Raw genomic sequence first — 17,859 nt, forward strand, 5'->3', positions numbered from 1 at the left:
CTCCTGAGTTTCTAGTGCTACACCACAGCTTCCTGTTCCTCCTTAGTAACTAGAGCTCCAGCACAGCTTCCTGTTCCTCCTGAGTTACTAGTGATACAGCACAGCTTCCTGTTCCTCCTTAGTAACTAGAGCTCCAGCACAGCTTCCTGTTCCTCTTTAGTAACTAGAGCTACAGCACAGCTTCCTGTTGCTCCTTAGTAACTTGTGCTCCAGCACAGCTTCCTGTTCCTCTTTAGTAACTAGTGCTACACCACAGCTTCCTGTTCCTCCTGAGTTACTAGTGCTACACCAGAGTTTCCTGTTCCTCCTTAGTAACTAGAGCTCCAGCACAGCTTCCTGTTTGACCTTAGTAACTAGAGCTCCAGCACAGCTTATTTTCCTCCTTAGTAAATAGAGCTCCGGCACAGCTTCCTGTTCCTCCTTAGTAACTTGAGCTACTGCACAGCTTCCTGTTCCTCCTGAGTTACTAGTACTACAGCATAGCTTCCTCTTCAGTAACTAGAGCAACAGCACAGCTTCCTGTTCCTACTGAGTAACAAGTGCTTTAACACAGTTTCCTGATCCTTAAGTAACTAGTGCTTCAACACAGCTTTCTGTTCCTCGAGTAACTAGTTCCTCTTAAATAACTAATGCTTTAGCACAGATTCCGTTTTCTCCTCAGTTACTAGTACTACAGCCCACATTTCTGTTCCTCCTTAGTAACTAGAGCTATAGCACAGCTAACTATTTCTCCTGAGTAACAAGTGCTTTAACACAGTTTCCTGATCTTTGAGTAACTAGTGCTAGAGCAAAGCTTCCTGTTCCTCGAGTAACTAGTGTTAGAGCACAGCTTGCTGTTCATTTTGAGTAATTAGAGCTACAGTGCTGCATCCTGTTCATAAACTGATCCAGTACTTCTCCACTTCTAATGCAGTCACATATAAGGCATTCCTAGCCTGGCTTTGCATTAATGGTGCAGCATACGATCCAAACAACTAACCTTCTTGGGCTCTGCCTTTCACTAGTTAGCTTAAAGGGACTATCTAATGCAAGAATTACAGGCTATAATTCTTGATAGCTGTGACGATTAAGCCTATCCACCTAGCAGTCACAATGGGGAGGGTGTGGGCATGAAGGGGTTAATAGCACTCAGCCTCTGGTAATCTAAACCTTTATCTCTACAAAGGACAAAAAGGGACACCAAATTAACCCCAAAATCCTATCTACACCAACACAGCTTAACAAATTCCTGCCACCACCAATAATTTTAAATGAAGGTGTCTTGGAAACCCAATAACTCACACAATTAACAATTAGGTAATGTGCCTTTAACCTTGTCTCATTCCAGGATGCACCAAGGTAACTGAAGCTATCCCAGAGTCCTGTTGCCACCTAGTCACCCCCAGATACCCTTTGTAGGTTATATCTCCGTTTCTGCCTTGTGAATCCACCCACAAACATAACAGCTGCTGGTCCCCCAGCCACATTTCCACCATCAGGCTTCTTCTTCTCTGGGCTGGTGAAACTCAGTTGCCCCATCTGGTTACAATTTAAACATCAGCGGGTATCCCCCTGGCCCGATGTGGCCCCTGCCCCTCTGGCTGTAGGGTGTAGAGGAGATGGCCTCTCTGCTGGCTTGTTTGCCTTTTTACACTTAGGGGATGCCGCTTGCACAGTTGCCTGACTTGCTGCAGGTGCTCTGTTGTTGGCATAATCATTACCCAGGTCTGCAGCCTCTGCAACTGTTTCAGGTTCCCTTCCCAAGATCAATTTTCTGGCAAATCCGTTTAAAAATAATCTTGGTACAGGAGAGGTGCCTTGGTTTTGGTAATTCACAAAACCTCCAGCTCATGTCTCCTTTGGGCCTCCCTTACAGCTGCTTCTTACTCTCAGCTTCTTGGTATTTTAATTCAAGCTTTAGTCGTGAATCTGCATCTCCTAAATACTTGAGTGCCATTTGTACCTGAGACTTCATGACACTCGCAGGGTTTACAGCATCAGGTTGTCCTTGAGTTACAGGTCCCACAGTAACCCCTTCTGTGCCTGTTTCACACTGTTTTTGTGAGGCCCTCTGCCTCTAGCAATTTCCTGATCAGCTGCTCTTTTGCTTTGCCAAAAATTGTAATTCCTCTTTTCTTGCAAAGAAACTCCAGAGCCCATTTAGGCATTCTCCTATATGCTTCCATAATGAGAGCAGAGACACACAAGAGGAAGCGACAATAACTGCTTTCTTTGCACTGAGTTCTGTCCTTGGGAAATTACACAAAAACATGTTATTTCTTTAAGTACTATAAAATTAGCACTAAAAAAACTCTAGATATCTCCACCGCTGATAACAAGTACAACTTTCCAATGTACTTTTATCACCAATTTTGCTTTGTTCTCTTGGTATTCTTAGTTGAAAGCTAAACCTAGGGAGGTTCATATGCTAATTTCTTAGACCTTGAAGGCCGCCTCTAATCTAAATGCATTTTGATAGTTTTTCACCACTAGAGGGCATTAGTTCACATGTTTCATATAGATAACATTGAGCTCATGCACATGAATTTACCATGGAGACAGCTCTGATTGGCTAAACTGCAAGTCTGTCAAAAGAACTGAAATAAGGGGGCAGTCTGCTGAAGCTTAGATACAAGGTAATTACAGAGGTAAAACGTGTATAATTATAACTGTGTTGGTTATGCCAAACTGGGGAATTGGTAATTAAGGGATTATCTATCTTTTAAAACAACAAAAATTCTGGTGTTGACTGTCCCTTTAGGCCTATCCACTCAGCCGTCACAATGGGGAGGGTGTGGGCATGAAGGGGTTAATAGCACTCAGCCTCTGGTTCCCTAAACCTTTATCTCTACAAAGGACATAAAGGGACACCAAATTCAGATAAGGCATGTAACTTTAAACAACTTTCCAATTTACTTTTATCACTAATTTCGCTTTGTTCTCTTGGCATTCTTAGTTGAAAGCTAAACCTAGGAGGTTAATATGCTAAATTTCTTAGACCTTGAAGGTCGTCTCTAAGCTGAATGCATTTTGACAGTTTTTCACAACTAGAGGGCATTAGTTCATGTGAGTCATATAGATAACACTGTGCTCACGCACGTGGAGTTACCTAAGAGCAAGCACTGATTGGCTAAAATGCAAGTCTGTCAAAAGAACTGAAATAAGGTTGCAGTCTGTAGAGGCTTAAATACAAAGTAATCACAGGGGTAAAAAGTGTATTAATATAACTGTTGGTTATACAAAACTAGGGAATGGGTAATAAAGGGATTATCTATCTTTTAAAACAATAAAAATATGGGGGGGGGGGCTGAGCAAGCTGGGAGTCTGAAAGGTTGCACACAGAGAGCTCCGTAAGCATAATAGATTTCAATAACCTTAAGACCGCTCGATATTGCCGAATTCACCTTTAAACTGCGTGTTGAGGAGCTGGAGAACACTATTGCAAGGTCCGAAGGGGACGAAAGGACCAGAGCCGGCAGATTTGAGCATTTTCTCTACTGCTGCTCACATTCTGCAAGACTAAGGAGCGGCCATTTTGCAGGTCACGGAGTGCTACGTCCCACTACCTCGATATGAAGGAGCTATATCTTGCCATCAAGCTCTGTATGGAGGAACGTGAAGCGCAGATATGCATGAGAGTAGACCAGATCATATCACAGCTGGCAGTGCTCTCTCCAGTGAATGGTGCGGCTCGACAGCAGGAAATGCCACGGATAGAGTTGCGGCTGCCCTCTTCACAGCGTTCTAGCTCTACAGAGTGCCCAATTGCGAGAGATAATGGGGCGTTAGAGTGAAGCTTACCTAGTGCTGCTTCCTCTCCCTCAACCCCAGAGAAATGGATTCCTGAGCCTTTGGAGTTTTCTTTGAAGGATCGAAGCCCCATCAAGGTCTCTGCAATCCACAGTCCTGTGCGGTGCACAGGATCTTTTAATGAATGAACAAATGTGGGGATACGTTCTGGGATGGTCCTCACTGACTGCTGGGGGGATGCGGCCGGCTCTCCTGAGCAGAAAATGAGGTCTGCCGATATAGGTTTCACTGAAGGCCCTAGCAACATAGATCAGAAGAAGTATCGCCAAGTTACCAGTGTTGATTGTTGTGTGGGGAGCCTTCTTTGTTTCCGTGGCTGTCATAACTCTTCAAAAACTACAAGAACTGTTCTTTTGCTGTTCCACTGTCTGGGACCCCCAAGTGTAAGACCTGAGATGGTTCACCAATGTGACTCTTGCTTTTCGATGCCTCCATGCAGGGCAGGAATGGGATAAGTATAGACTGACCGTATATGCAGCAGTTTATCATTGGGACATTTGTTCATGCAGTTGACCTATATAAAAATGGATATCTGCCCTATTGCGTTTTACACATGATGACCCCTGGGCAGGATGAACTGCTTAATGGGGTTTATAGATTTAGCTGGAATTTGGGCTGCAAGTTTTAATTTTTTTGGGATGATGGGTAGCAGTTTATTATGTTATCCTTTGTGCCTTACAATATGTTTCATGGTCGCTTAATCTGAAGGGGTGTCTACAAAGCACCTTACAACTGCGGCAATATCCTTACTCCTAAGATGTAGTCACGTATTTATGTGTTTCATTGCCTTAGCCACTGGGGATGGTATTGTGTTGTAATCCTCTCATATGTCTGCATACATTAGCGCTCTCTGTAAATACAAACTTTCTCTGTGAATGAAATCACAAAACAAAGGCGCCTTCTAGTGTGATACAGCCGATACAGAATGGATAATTGCAGTATGTTATCAAAAAATACTGGAGGAAAATTTGCATTCATCAGCCCGGAAGCTGCACATGTGACGTACTTGGACATTCCAACATGACAATGATACTAAACACAAGGCCAAGTTGACCTGTCATTGGCTACAGCAGAATAAAGTGAAGGTTCTGGAGTGGCCATCTCAGTCTCCTGACCTCAATATCATTGAGCCACTCTGGGGAGATCTCAAACGTGCAGTTCATGCAGACAGCCCAAGAATTTACAGGAGCTGGAGGCTTTTTGCCAGGAAGAATGGGCAGCTTTACCATCTGAGAAGATAAAGAGCCTCATCCACAAATAACACAAAAGACTTCAAGCTGTCATTGATGTTAAAGGGGGCAATATACGGTATTAAGAACTGGGGTGTGTAAACTTTTGATCAGGGTCATTTGGGTAGTTTATGTTGTCATTATGATTTAAAAAGAGTAAACACAGTTGATTGATAATAAATGGCTTCAGCCAAACACTAACCATGAGTGAAAGAAAAGTTTTTGTGTTATCATTCATATTCTCTGAAAAATGGCCAAGAAATCATAAATTCTGCCAGGGTAAGTAAACTTATGAGCACAACTGTATAGTATCAATGTTCCCATATACGCCATGTCATAGTACCACAATCCTAGTGTGGTCTTAAAATTATACCCATCCCATATTTACCTGTTTTCAGTGAAACAATATTTTAAGTAACCCAAGAGTGGCTGCTACCTACTATTTGGGAATATATCTCTATGGTCTTAACATTATATATACATGGGTAATGTTTTATTTCTGCAATTTCAATACCATTTTTTATATATAGAATTGTACTAAAGTGTTGGGACCCAAAGGGGCACTACTGCTATATACTTAAACATTTACCCCTTATTGATATTTAATATCCGTGGTCCACGTGAGGCCGCTAAATCTTAGTTGGGGTACACTTAACTTTTATATATTTTTTTTTAGGGGGTTCCTAGGTACAAAATATGAATCCTTGATAAATAAGGAAAAAATGAGGTGTTAGGCCGTTCTGGTTTATTTAGTTTTGCATATCTTTATGCTGCAGTTAATATATTGAGTTTAGTTTTTGTATCTCTGCATTGTCTATGCAAGATATACAGTGGGGCAAAAAAGTATTTAGTCAGCCACCAATTGTGCAAGTTCTTCCACTTAAGAAGATGAGAGATGCCTGTAATTTTCATCATAGGTATACATCAACTATAAGAGACAAAATGTGGAAACAAATCCAGAAAATCACATCTGATTTGGAAAGAATTTATTTGCATATTATGGTGGAAAAACATAATTTATGCTTACCTGATAAATTCCTTTCTTCTGTTGTGTGATCAGTCCACGGGTCATCATTACTTCTGGGATATAACTCCTCCCCAACAGGAAATGCAAGAGGATTCACCCAGCAGAGCTGCATATAGCTCCTCCCCTCTACGTCAGTCCCAGTCATTCGACCAAGAAACAACGAGAAAGGAGTAACCAAGGGTGAAGTGGTGACTGGAGTATAATTTAAAAGATATTTACCTGCCTTAAAACAGGGCGGGCCGTGGACTGATCACACAACAGAAGAAAGGAATTTATCAGGTAAGCATAAATTATGTTTTCTTCTGTTATGTGTGATCAGTCCACGGGTCATCATTACTTCTGGGATACCAATACCAAAGCAAAAGTACACGGATGACGGGAGGGATAGGCAGGCTCATTATACAGAAGGAACCACTGCCTGAAGAACCTTTCTCCCAAAAATAGCCTCCGAAGAAGCAAAAGTGTCAAATTTGTAAAATTTGGAAAAAGTATGAAGCGAAGACCAAGTTGCAGCCTTGCAAATCTGTTCAACAGAGGCCTCATTCTTAAAGGCCCAAGTGGAAGCCACAGCTCTAGTGGAGTGAGCTGTAATTCTTTCAGGAGGCTGCTGTCCAGCAGTCTCATAGGCTAAACGTATTATGCTACGAAGCCAAAAAGAGAGAGAGGTAGCAGAAGCTTTTTGACCTCTCCTCTGTCCAGAGTAAACGACAAACAAGGAAGAAGTTTGGCGAAAATCTTTAGTTGCCTGCAAGTAGAACTTGAGGGCACGAACTACGTCCAGATTGTGTAAAAGACGTTCCTTCTTTGAAGAAGGATTTGGACACAAGGATGGGACAACAATCTCTTGATTGATGTTCCTGTTAGTGACTACCTTAGGTAAGAACCCAGGTTTAGTACGCAGAACTACCTTGTCTGAGTGAAAAATCAGATAAGGGGAATCACAATGTAAGGCTGATAACTCAGAGACTCTTCGAGCCGAGGAAATAGCCATTAAAAACAGAACTTTCCAAGATAACATTTTTATATCAATGGAATGAAGGGGTTCAAACGGAACACCCTGTAAAACGTTAAGAACTAAGTTTAAACTCCATTAGTAAAAAAAAACAACACTAATTAAATTTGTACATAAGAAAACAAAACAACGTTTTTTATACACAGTCACTATAAGAATTCTCACAGCTCTGCTGAGAGAATTTACCTCCCTTCAAAGAAGTTTGAAGACCCCTGAGATCTGTCAGAGATGAACCGGATCATGCAGGAAATATAAAAGTAGCTGACTGGAATTTTTTGATGCGTAGCAAAGAGCGCCAAAAACGGCCCCTCCCTCTCCCACACAGCAGTAAAGAGAAACGAAACTGTCACAATTAAAGCAAAAAACTGCCAAGTGGAAAATAATGCCCAAACATTTATTCACACAGTACCTCAGCAATGTAAACGATTCTACATTCCAGCAAAAACGTTTAACATGAGAATAGTTATTAAAAAGGATTAGTGACCTTTAACACAGTAGTTCCGGTGAAATACCATCCCCAGAATACTGAAGTGTATACATACATGTCATTTTAACGGTATGGCAGGCTTTTCTCATCAATTCCATTCAGAAAATAAAAACTGCCACATACCTCAATGCAGATTCATCTGCCCGCTGTCCCCTGATCTGAAGCCTTTACCTCCCTCAGATGGTCGAGAACAGCAATATGATCTTAACGACTCCGGTTAAAATCATAGTAAAAAATCTCTGTCAGATTCTTCCTCAAACTCTGCCAGAGAAGTAATAACACGCTCCGGTGCTATTTTAAAATAACAAACTTTTGATTGAAGTCATAAAAACTAAGTATAATCACCATAGTCCTCTCACACATCCTATCTAGTCGTTGGGTGCAAGAGAATGACTGGGACTGACGTAGAGGGGAGGAGCTATATGCAGCTCTGCTGGGTGAATCCTCTTGCATTTCCTGTTGGGGAGGAGTTATATCCCAGAAGTAATGATGACCCGTGGACTGATCACACATAACAGAAGAAATAAGTATTTGGTCACCTACAAACAAGCAAGATTTCTGGCTCTCACAGACATGTATCTTCTTCTTTAAGAGACTCCTCTGTCCTCCACTCATTACCTGTATTAATGGCACCTGTATGAACTTGTTATCAGTATAAAAGACACCTGTCCACAACCTCAAACAGTCACACTCCAAACTCCACTATGGTGAAGACCAAAGAGCTGTTGAAGGACACCAGAAACAAAATTGTAAACCTGCACCAGGCTGGGAAGACTGAATCTGCAATAGGCAAGCAGCTTGGTGTGAAGAAATCAACTGTGGGAGCAATAATTAGAAAATGGAAGACATACAAGACCACTGATAATCTCCCTCCATCTGGGGCTCCACGCATGATCTCACCCCGTGGGGTCAAAATTATCACAAGAACGGTGAGCAAACATCCCAGATCCACACGGGGGGGCCTAGTGAATGACCTGCAGAGAGCTGGGACCAACGTAACAAAGGCTACCATCAGTAACACACTACGCCGCCAGGGACTCAGATCCTGCAGTGCCAGACGTGTCCCCCTGCTTAAGCTAGTACATGTCCGGGCCCATCTGAAGTATGCTAGAGAGCATTTGGATGATCCAGAAGCGGATTGGGAGAATGTCATATGGTCAGATGAAACCAAAGTAGAACTGTTTGGTAGAAACACAACTCGTCGTGTTTGGAGGAGAGAGAATGCCGAGTTGCAACCAAAGAACACCATACCTACTGTGAAGCATGGGGGTGGCAACATCATGCTTTGGGGCTGTTTCTCTGCAAAGTGAACAGGACGACTGATCCATGTACATGAAAGAATAAATGGGGCCATGTATCGTGAGATTTTGAGTGCAAACCTCCTTCCATCAGCAAGGGCATTGAAGATGAAACGTGGCTGGGTCTTTCAGCATGACAATGATCCCAAACACACCGCCCGTGCAACGAAGGAGTGGTTTCGTAAGAAGCATTTCAAGGTCCTGGAGTGGCCTAGCCAGTCTCCAGATCTCAACCCCATAGAAAACCTTTGGAGGGAGTTGAAAGTCTGTGTTGCCCAGCGACAGCCCCAAAACATCACTGCTCTAGAGGAGATCTGCATGCAGGAATGGGCCAACATACCAGCAACAGTGTGTGACAACCTTGTGAAGACTTACAGAAAACGTTTGACCTCTGTCATTGCCAACAAAGGATATATAACAAAGTATTGAGATGAACTTTTGATATTGACCAAATACTTATTTTCCACCATAATTTGCAAATAAATTCTTTCCAAATCAGACAATGTGATTGTCTGGATTTGTTTCCACATTTTGTCTCTCATAGTTGAGGTATACCTATGATGAAAATTACAGGCCTCTCTCATCTTCTTAAGTGGGAGAACTTGCACAATTGGTGGCTGACTAAATACTTTTTTGCCCCACTGTACTGTATCTGTGTTTTTTATATATAGCTGCTAGATATTATTGGGATGCTTGCAGAACTTATTGTGCCCGCAGTCTATGGATCTCTGCAAATTGTCACTACACAGGCTCTGTGACTTGTATCAATGTACACTGAAGATGTATACCGTTTGTACTTTTCTCTTTGTTCACCTCAATAAAAAAATTAATTTAAAAAAATAAATAAATTCTGGTGTAGACTGTCCTTTTAACAAATTACTGCCACCACCAAGAATTTTAAATGAGGGTGTCTTAAAAATTAGGTAACGTGCCTTTAACCTTGTCTCTTCAGAGTGTGAATTTAGATATAAGAGCCCAAATACAGAATTAGATTTTCTATATGTTTAATAACAAAATAGCAAAACAGGTTACACAGTGCCAAATTATAAAAACATTCAAACTAACAAGGATATGTGCAAAGATATAGTTCTTTAAAATAAAATGGGACATAATAAAAAAACACAATACCATCCACTTATTACCAAATTCCTTTAGGTATATGGTGAGAACCTGCTTCAGGCAAGTTCTGCCTACTTTCCTTGTAACATTCAGTTATAACCCAGGGTTTCCTTTGTCTTGTCAAGGCCACCGCCCTTGATTTAATTTCTGATTAAACATTCTATGCAAGTAAACAAAGGTACCTAGAGAATGGGGGCGGAATGGGGGTCTTGAGACCACTGCATTCCTGAACAAACACAGATTCCACACAAAGAAAGGACAGTTCAGAGTAACCCTGGCAATGCTGAAACCACAATACCAGCTATGCCAGATAGCTGATCCATGTATCAACTACAACTCATGAGTATCATGCTTGACAATAGCAATTTATTGTTGCATAAGTGACATAAGCTTAAAGGGACACTGAACCCAAATTTTTTCTTTCAGATAGAGCCTGCAATTTTAGGCAACTTTCTAATTTACTCCTATTATCAATTTTTCTTCGTTCTCTAGCTATCTTTATTTGAAAAAGAAGGCATCTAAGCTGCTTTTTTTGGTTTAGTACTCTGGACAGCACTTGTTTATTGGGGAATTAATTTATCCACCAATCAGCAAGAGCAACCCAGGTAGTTCACCAAAAATGGGCCGGCATCTAAACTTACATTCTTGCATTTCAAATAAAGATACCAAGAGAATGAAGAAAATTTGATAATAGGAGTAAATGAGAAAATTGCTTAAAATGTCATGCTCTATCTGAATCACGAAAGAAAACATTTGAGTTTGGTGTCCCTTTAATAATGTGTTTAACCCCCACAAAGGAGTTAAACACACAGATAGAGTCCCATTCAAGAGCTGCAAATAATGCAGGATAGAAGCAGTCAACCACTGTGCTGTCTAAAGCAAAAACTGCATAACTTCCATTAAATTAGAGCATGTAATGTTACATACTGTTGTCTAAACCTAAGGAGCTTATGGCAATAGTTTGACAAAACCACAAGTAAAAAAAACAAAACAACATTCTAGACAGAGGCTGATATATTTTATGTACATTTTTATCAGATAAGAATTTGTATTTATACAATAGCAACGGTACCAAAAAGAAATAACACTGTTTACACCAGTGGCTAACAAACTTCAGAGCCACCAGGAATATTAAAGGATCACTAAATACAATAAAAACCACAATGTAATATCACTTACTTTCAATTTGAAATGAGCAGTAGAATATTTTCTGGCAAAGTTAATCCAATTTCCCCCCAGTATCATGTGACAGCCATCAGCCAATCACAAAATCAAAATACATATATGCTAGTAAACCCCCCTTAACGACCGTGTGATGTACAGGGTACATTAGTCGTTAAGGGGTTAAAAAGATTTGTTTTTTTACACTGCATACTGAATCTGAAAAATTAAACTTTAATTTGACAGTGTTTGTGTAACAATATGAGTCTAATAACCAAAAAATATATATGTTTGAAGCTTCCAAAATCAGTCTAACCCTGCTCTACATAACCTCTTTCTGTTTTCAAACTAAATCATGTGATTTATATATTTCGATAGGTTAAAATCCAAAGTCACATTGACCTTTTCAGAAGTGAACTTTGCCATCAGAGAGGGAATTACCTGGCTCATAATACAATTACACTGCACAATGTACACAAGAAAAGTGAAGACCAGGTTGACAGTAACAGAAGTTACTTTCAATCTGGAGAAAAGACAACATTTTACCAACATATAAAAATTTCACAACTGAAAGTTTACATTATTATAAATATGCATTATTTATTTTGCTACCTTTTTGTTGTAAAACGCACCTACAATGTGTGCTTGTTCCACTTTCTCCCAGGGAGGTTTGGGTTAATAATGTTACCTCATTTTCTGGGTACTTATGTTTACCTGCACCCCCTCTCTCACTTTGTCTGTAGTCATTTCTTATTTTAAGGTGGATTAACAGGTTTGCATCAACAATTAAGGTAGGAAGAGTAGTGGGACTATTACTTGCTAGTTTATATATTTATATAGAGCTTTTAGAGATTAGAAAGGAATATACTGTTCATCAGTTTATTGAAATACCTGTTTAAAAAATTATTATTTATTAACTAAGCAGAATCTATGCTAAACCACCTTAAAAATGTACAGTCAATCTTTTTAAACAAACATTTTCAAGTAGATAATCCCTTTAGTACCCATTCCCCAGTTTTGCATAACCAAAGTTGTTATATTAATATACTTTTTACCTCTATGATTACCTTGTATCTAAGTCTCTACAGACTGCCCCTTAAACTCTTAAACTATTTTGACAAACTTGCATTTTAGCCAATGTATTATTAAGTACAGTGAAAGTGATGCAGTATAGCTGTAAAAAGCGGACTAGAAACTTTCACCTGAACATCTCTATGTTAAAAAAGGAAAATAGTTTACCGCAAATTTCCTCAGTAGTTCCTATTGTAATGGGACTTTAAACCTTTGAGTGCTAATGACGGCCCTGAGTCGTCACAGAGTTTCTCACTCTGGTGCTAATGACTGCTCAGAGCCGTCATGAGCATTTTCCCACCATGAGGGAGATCTGGGGGCTCCCACCCGCCCCAACCCCGGCGATCGGGCCTGCATAGTGACAGGCATCGCTGGGGCTTTAAGTTATGCGCGGTGACGTCACGCGCAATAATGTGATGACGTCACCGCACAACTTTATTTATATTTAACAATGTTAAGTATAAGAGCAGGGGCATGCGGCTTAGAAGCCTGTATCTTTCCAATAGTGTAAGTCTTGGGGGTCTGGGGGGAAAAAAGTTAAAAAAAAAATAAAAAATCAAAAAATCCTTAAAAAATCTTAGCACCCAGGTGAGAAAGTGCTTAGCACTCAAAGGGTTAAGAAGCCAATCAGAATACTAGTCCCAGGACTTGCAAGGGAGTGTGCATCTGGGATGTGCAGGCACAGTCATGTTATTTCCCTATTCAGTTTAGGAAGTTTACTATAAAATCTCACAAGATTCAGTGAAATCTCATGAGATCACAGCAAAGCTAAGCATGACGGCGGCGCAATACAAATAAATGATGATAATAATGACCTCAGCACTGCTGATTCTGATTGGCTGGCTGTTTGTTTTTTCAACTTGCAGCTGGACAGCAGCTGAAGTATAACGGTTCTGGTGAGCTGAAGAAACTGAAGTAAAATAACTTCCTTTTTTACATAGAGATGTTCAGGTGATATTTTCATGTCAGCTTTTTACATTTATTCTGCATCATTTTTAAGTGATTTGGCATATGGGTATTATGTCCCTTTCATTTTTTTTTAAACAGTGTCTAGACTTGGATGATCGTTTTTTTTATATAGCAGCACAACAGAAATGTATTGTAATTACATGATGTTTACTGTTCCTTTAAGACGGAGAAGACCTATTTCAGAAGGTATTATTAAGTACTGTGACAAACTGCTCTGTCATCACACAAACTAAACTGACTTGAATCTGCTTTCTAGACCTGTGTGTGTGGTGCTATACATTTTATCCTGTGGGACACCTATATGATTCACTGTCTCTAATATATAGTGTCATTTCAATCTGCTAAAATAAAAGGGTCATCAACTGCATCCATACCCAAACTTACCTGGTAAGTGTTATCGAAACTGTCGTACATGAACCTGGTGATTAAAGACGTCTTCCCAACTGCAAATTAACAAGAAACAATGTGTTACTGTGCAGTCAATAAGGATTTCAAAACATATTTACCGGTACATACAAATTGTATAGCCTGACATTTGCTTTACTGAAAGTATGCGATTGAAGGGGATACATTATTTACTAGAGATTTGCATTCGGCACTTTTGTTCACTGCCAGATGCAGAAGTAGGAGGCTGCTTTCGGTATTTGGGTCTTTTCGGAGCCGAATATCCTCTTGTGCAAGTGAAACATACTAAGATCTGTGCAAATCCAAATTAAAGTGTGTTTTACTTGTAAAGAGGATATTCGAAGATGAGACACTGGCACTGCATTGTAGTAATTTTAATAGCATTTGAGCAACTGTTACCAGGACCCTTAAACAGTCCAAAAACTGTAAATGTTTTAGTCTTCAACATATAAATTCCACTACTGATTGGCTCACTTGCTGTTCTCTGCAGTACTTTAACTATGTGTTTATGACCTCTGCAGGAGTTAAACACATATACTTACAGGGTCAGTAGATCTAAAATGAAACGTAATTAACTAGAGCATTTAGCTTTTGCACTACAGTGTCCTTTTAACGATTTCTGCAATAAGTTGTTTTTCCAAAATAAATAAGAAACGATATGTGTGTGTGTGTATCTTAAACAGAAAGCACTAAAACTTATGTTCAAGAGAAAGGTGTGTAAAAAGCAAATAAATGCTTTAGCACAGGTGTGTGAGATGAGTAGTAACCTATTAGAAAAATTGAATTACAAATTTAAAAAGCTTTTCTCGAGGAATATCGGTTTAATTCTGGTGTTTAAAATGGGATTGTGTTAGTGCAGAAGCAAACTATTATTTGTCTCAGCACAGTGTGTAAATAGTATATGAGATAGCACGTTTATTCCTGTGGCAGGCAGACTTGGCAGCGGCACTACAACAGTACAAAGGGGAAAGGAAAAAAAAGGACAATGTGTTGAAAAGTAAATTTACTCTGCCACGTGTCTGCAGAGCAGCAACTCCCACAAGGGCCAGAGAATCGCTAAACTATACGCGATATCAGCTGATATACAGAAAGTGATAGACATTTGGTAAAAGCTCACTGCACTCACCTGCTGGACTGAAAAACATGACTCATATTTACAGGGACAATAAATACCATGAGACTAATATAAAATGATTGAAGGGGTAGGAAATTCAACTTTGTTGTCTTTGTATCCTTTGTTAAGAAGAATATGTACATATCCTACTCTACTGGGCGCTAGCTGGTAATTGGTGCGTCTCTGGTCATTGGCTCAGCAGTTATTTTCAGCTAGCTCCCAGCAGTGAATTGCTGTTCTGGAGCTGACTTTAACTATGTTAAAAGAAAATTATTAACCTGTTAAAACACAAACAATAATAAAACAAAAAACAATGTGTTGATCCCCTTTGCAGGGGTTAAATACGCAGTTATACACAAGCAACTAATGTACTCCTACTGTACTTGTTTGTGTATGTAATGCATCCCTGTAATGTTTTATTATTTGTATAGCGCTGCGTAATCTGCTGGCGCTAAATAACCGATAATAATAAAGCAACAGTGCAATAATAAAATGCTCTAACATATCGCATCTCTTTATAGCAGACTCTGCATTCATTCTATTGAACACAGTTATATGCAAGTGCTAGTGCAATAATAAAGCATTCTCTTTTTGCAGTGTTATAGCGCTTTAATTATATGCACTAAATGCCTTTTTTCCTGTAATTTAATTCTGTAAATTGTACGTTTTCCAGATTCCTGCTAAACAAGTAGACTCCAGACCTAACACTGCTATATTGCACACAGTCATTGCTTGCATACCACAGCCACGCATTTTTAGCTGTCCTTAAAGGGACATTGTACACCAGATTTTTCTTTGCATAACTGTTTTGTAGATGATCCATTTATACAGCCCATCGGAGCGTTTTTATAAAAATGTATAGCTTTGCTTATTTTTTAATAACATTATGCTGATTTTCAGACTCCTAACCAAGCCCCACAGTGCCAGATGTATACTGATGTCTACAGATTCCTGCTGGCTCATGTTTATGTTATTTCATATGAAGGTAATTGGGGGAAGGGTTGTCTGCTCTTTTTGATTTTCAGCCCCTTTCAGTGGGTGTCCCAGACTAACCTCATCAACAGTGCTAAACTGGGAGCATCTAAGTAAGTTTTTAAAAGGTTTTATACTGGATTTTTAGATCAGTATCTGTGCATATTCTTCTCTATAGTAGTGTCTATAACATGCAGTTATATGAAAATTGGTGTACACTGTCCCTTTAATTTGCCTCAGAAGCAATGACATTGGGGCGTCCAAAACTGAGGACACTAAATAAAAATCTGCCTATTAGTATTAGGCTAATAATCTTTGCTTTCAGTACATTATATGTAGCTTTTATTTAGTAAAGTAAATGGATAAAAGTAAAGGGATAACAATAGTCTGTTTCATTGTTTTGTTTTTTTAATATATATTTAATTTTTATTGAGGAAAAACACAGTACTGGTAACAGATTTGCAAAGGAATATACTGCAAATAAAAGGTTTAGGCATAATACAGGCACATAATAGTACATCCCCTATATTTGTCCTCATTTTTTGTCCCATTTTTAACAAAGTGGACCACTCTTGGATCCGTCATAGTGGTATATAACATAATAATAGGAAATATATTAAAGTAAAACAAAAGAGAAAAAAAAGAAAAACACAATAATGCAACATACATGTTATGAAATATGCTGGTTGGTAACCGCAACTATTTTTTCCATATCAGAATTAGAACAAAAGATAACCTGCTTAGACTTATGTTTTTTGAAAGCGGAAGAGTATTATTATTATTATTATTAGGTAGATGCTAAGCTAGGTAGATGCTAAGAGAGGGCATTGGTTGCTTTATTGTGTGCATAAAGAAGTACCACAGGGATAGAGTTATTCGTATTGGGTGTATTCTAGGGCATAAGTAGAAGTGCATCGTTCACACAGTTGTAAACAAATTCATAACCTTGTGATATTAGACTATTAGGGAATAGTAGCTATATAAAGTTTGTCTGCACACTCCTCCCTGTGACCCCGGCCGCTGGCCATCACAGAGAAGCTGCTATCGCCCTAATCGTATTTTATAGTGTGCAACTAAGTCTACAACTAATAAGTTGGGATAAATGTGCACCCAGGTCTTAGACTATATATTGATAATATAGGATAGTGCTCTGATACAGAAACAATCCCGTCTAGTAGATAAAATCATAACTAATAAGCTATATTGAAACATATCAATAAACATAAGAATTATTAAATATTCAACTTTTATCGTCCACGTCCTCAATTTAAAGAAGGACTATAATTCCGAGGCTTTGGTGTAGTCAGCCCCAAGATTTAGTTAGGGAAAGGGTAGTTCGCTCTTTGGAACAAGTTGTTGGAAGAAGATATAGAGAATCTCTTAGCAAGATGGTAAGTTGCGTCTTTCTGGGTGTCCGTTAGGCGTATGTTGCGCTTCCGTGATTTTAATGCCTCAGCTCGATTAGAGGTGTTCTTGTAGTTATCTGAAGCATAAGTGATCCCGGATAGTCTGTTTCATTGTTTTAATAAAAAAGCACTAAGCAGTGGATTATACTTAAAGGGACATTAAAACCTAATGTTTTTCTTTCTTGGTTCAGAAAGAGCATACAATTTTTAACAACTTTCCAATTTACTTCTATTATCTAATTTGCTTCATTCTCTTGGTTTGTTTGGGGAAAAGCAACAATGCACTACTGGGAGCTAGTTAGCACACTTGGTGACCCTATAGCATGCAACATAAATGTGCAGCCACCAATCAGCCTACCTGGGCCTACCTAGGTATCCTTTCCAACAAGGGATACAAAGACAACTAAACAAATTAGATAACTGAAGTAAATTAGAAAGTTGTATAAAATCACATGCTCTACCTGAATCATGAAAGAAAAATGTGGGTTTCATGACGCTTTAATAGAAACTATTGCAATATGAATAATTCATCATTTTTAAAGGATTTTAACTTTTATTTAATTTTCTTTTTTTACTTACGGTAATTTGAGCAGGGTCCATTACTTCCGGACACAACCCCACAAGTGAGATTGAGGTCTACAGATGAAGGCAAAGGAGCAGTTTAACCTTCCCAGTGGTTGATAGGAAACACCTGCTCTAGCTGCAGTCAGGTTCTTGCCCATGCTCAGTAGAGAACTTTTGCTGCACATAGCATGTGACAGTAGAACTTAAGTTCTGAACTGTTGGCTCCCTTATCTCCC

The 17,859-nt window shown here is 39.3% G+C and overlaps 1 protein-coding gene across 1 annotated transcript in view; it reads right to left on the reverse strand.

Annotated features, from left to right (window-relative positions):
- RAB6A (RAB6A, member RAS oncogene family) overlaps positions 1–17,859 on the reverse strand; it is a 159,566-nt gene that overhangs the window by 72,765 nt on the left and 68,942 nt on the right. Inside the window, exon 2 of the mRNA XM_053708730.1 lies at positions 13,547–13,605. Within this exon, the coding sequence (XP_053564705.1) occupies positions 13,547–13,605 (59 nt within the window). The remainder of the gene's footprint in view (positions 1–13,546; positions 13,606–17,859) is intronic.

Source organism: Bombina bombina, chromosome 3, assembly GCF_027579735.1.
Source record: "Bombina bombina isolate aBomBom1 chromosome 3, aBomBom1.pri, whole genome shotgun sequence".
Taxonomy (NCBI): domain Eukaryota; kingdom Metazoa; phylum Chordata; class Amphibia; order Anura; family Bombinatoridae; genus Bombina; species Bombina bombina.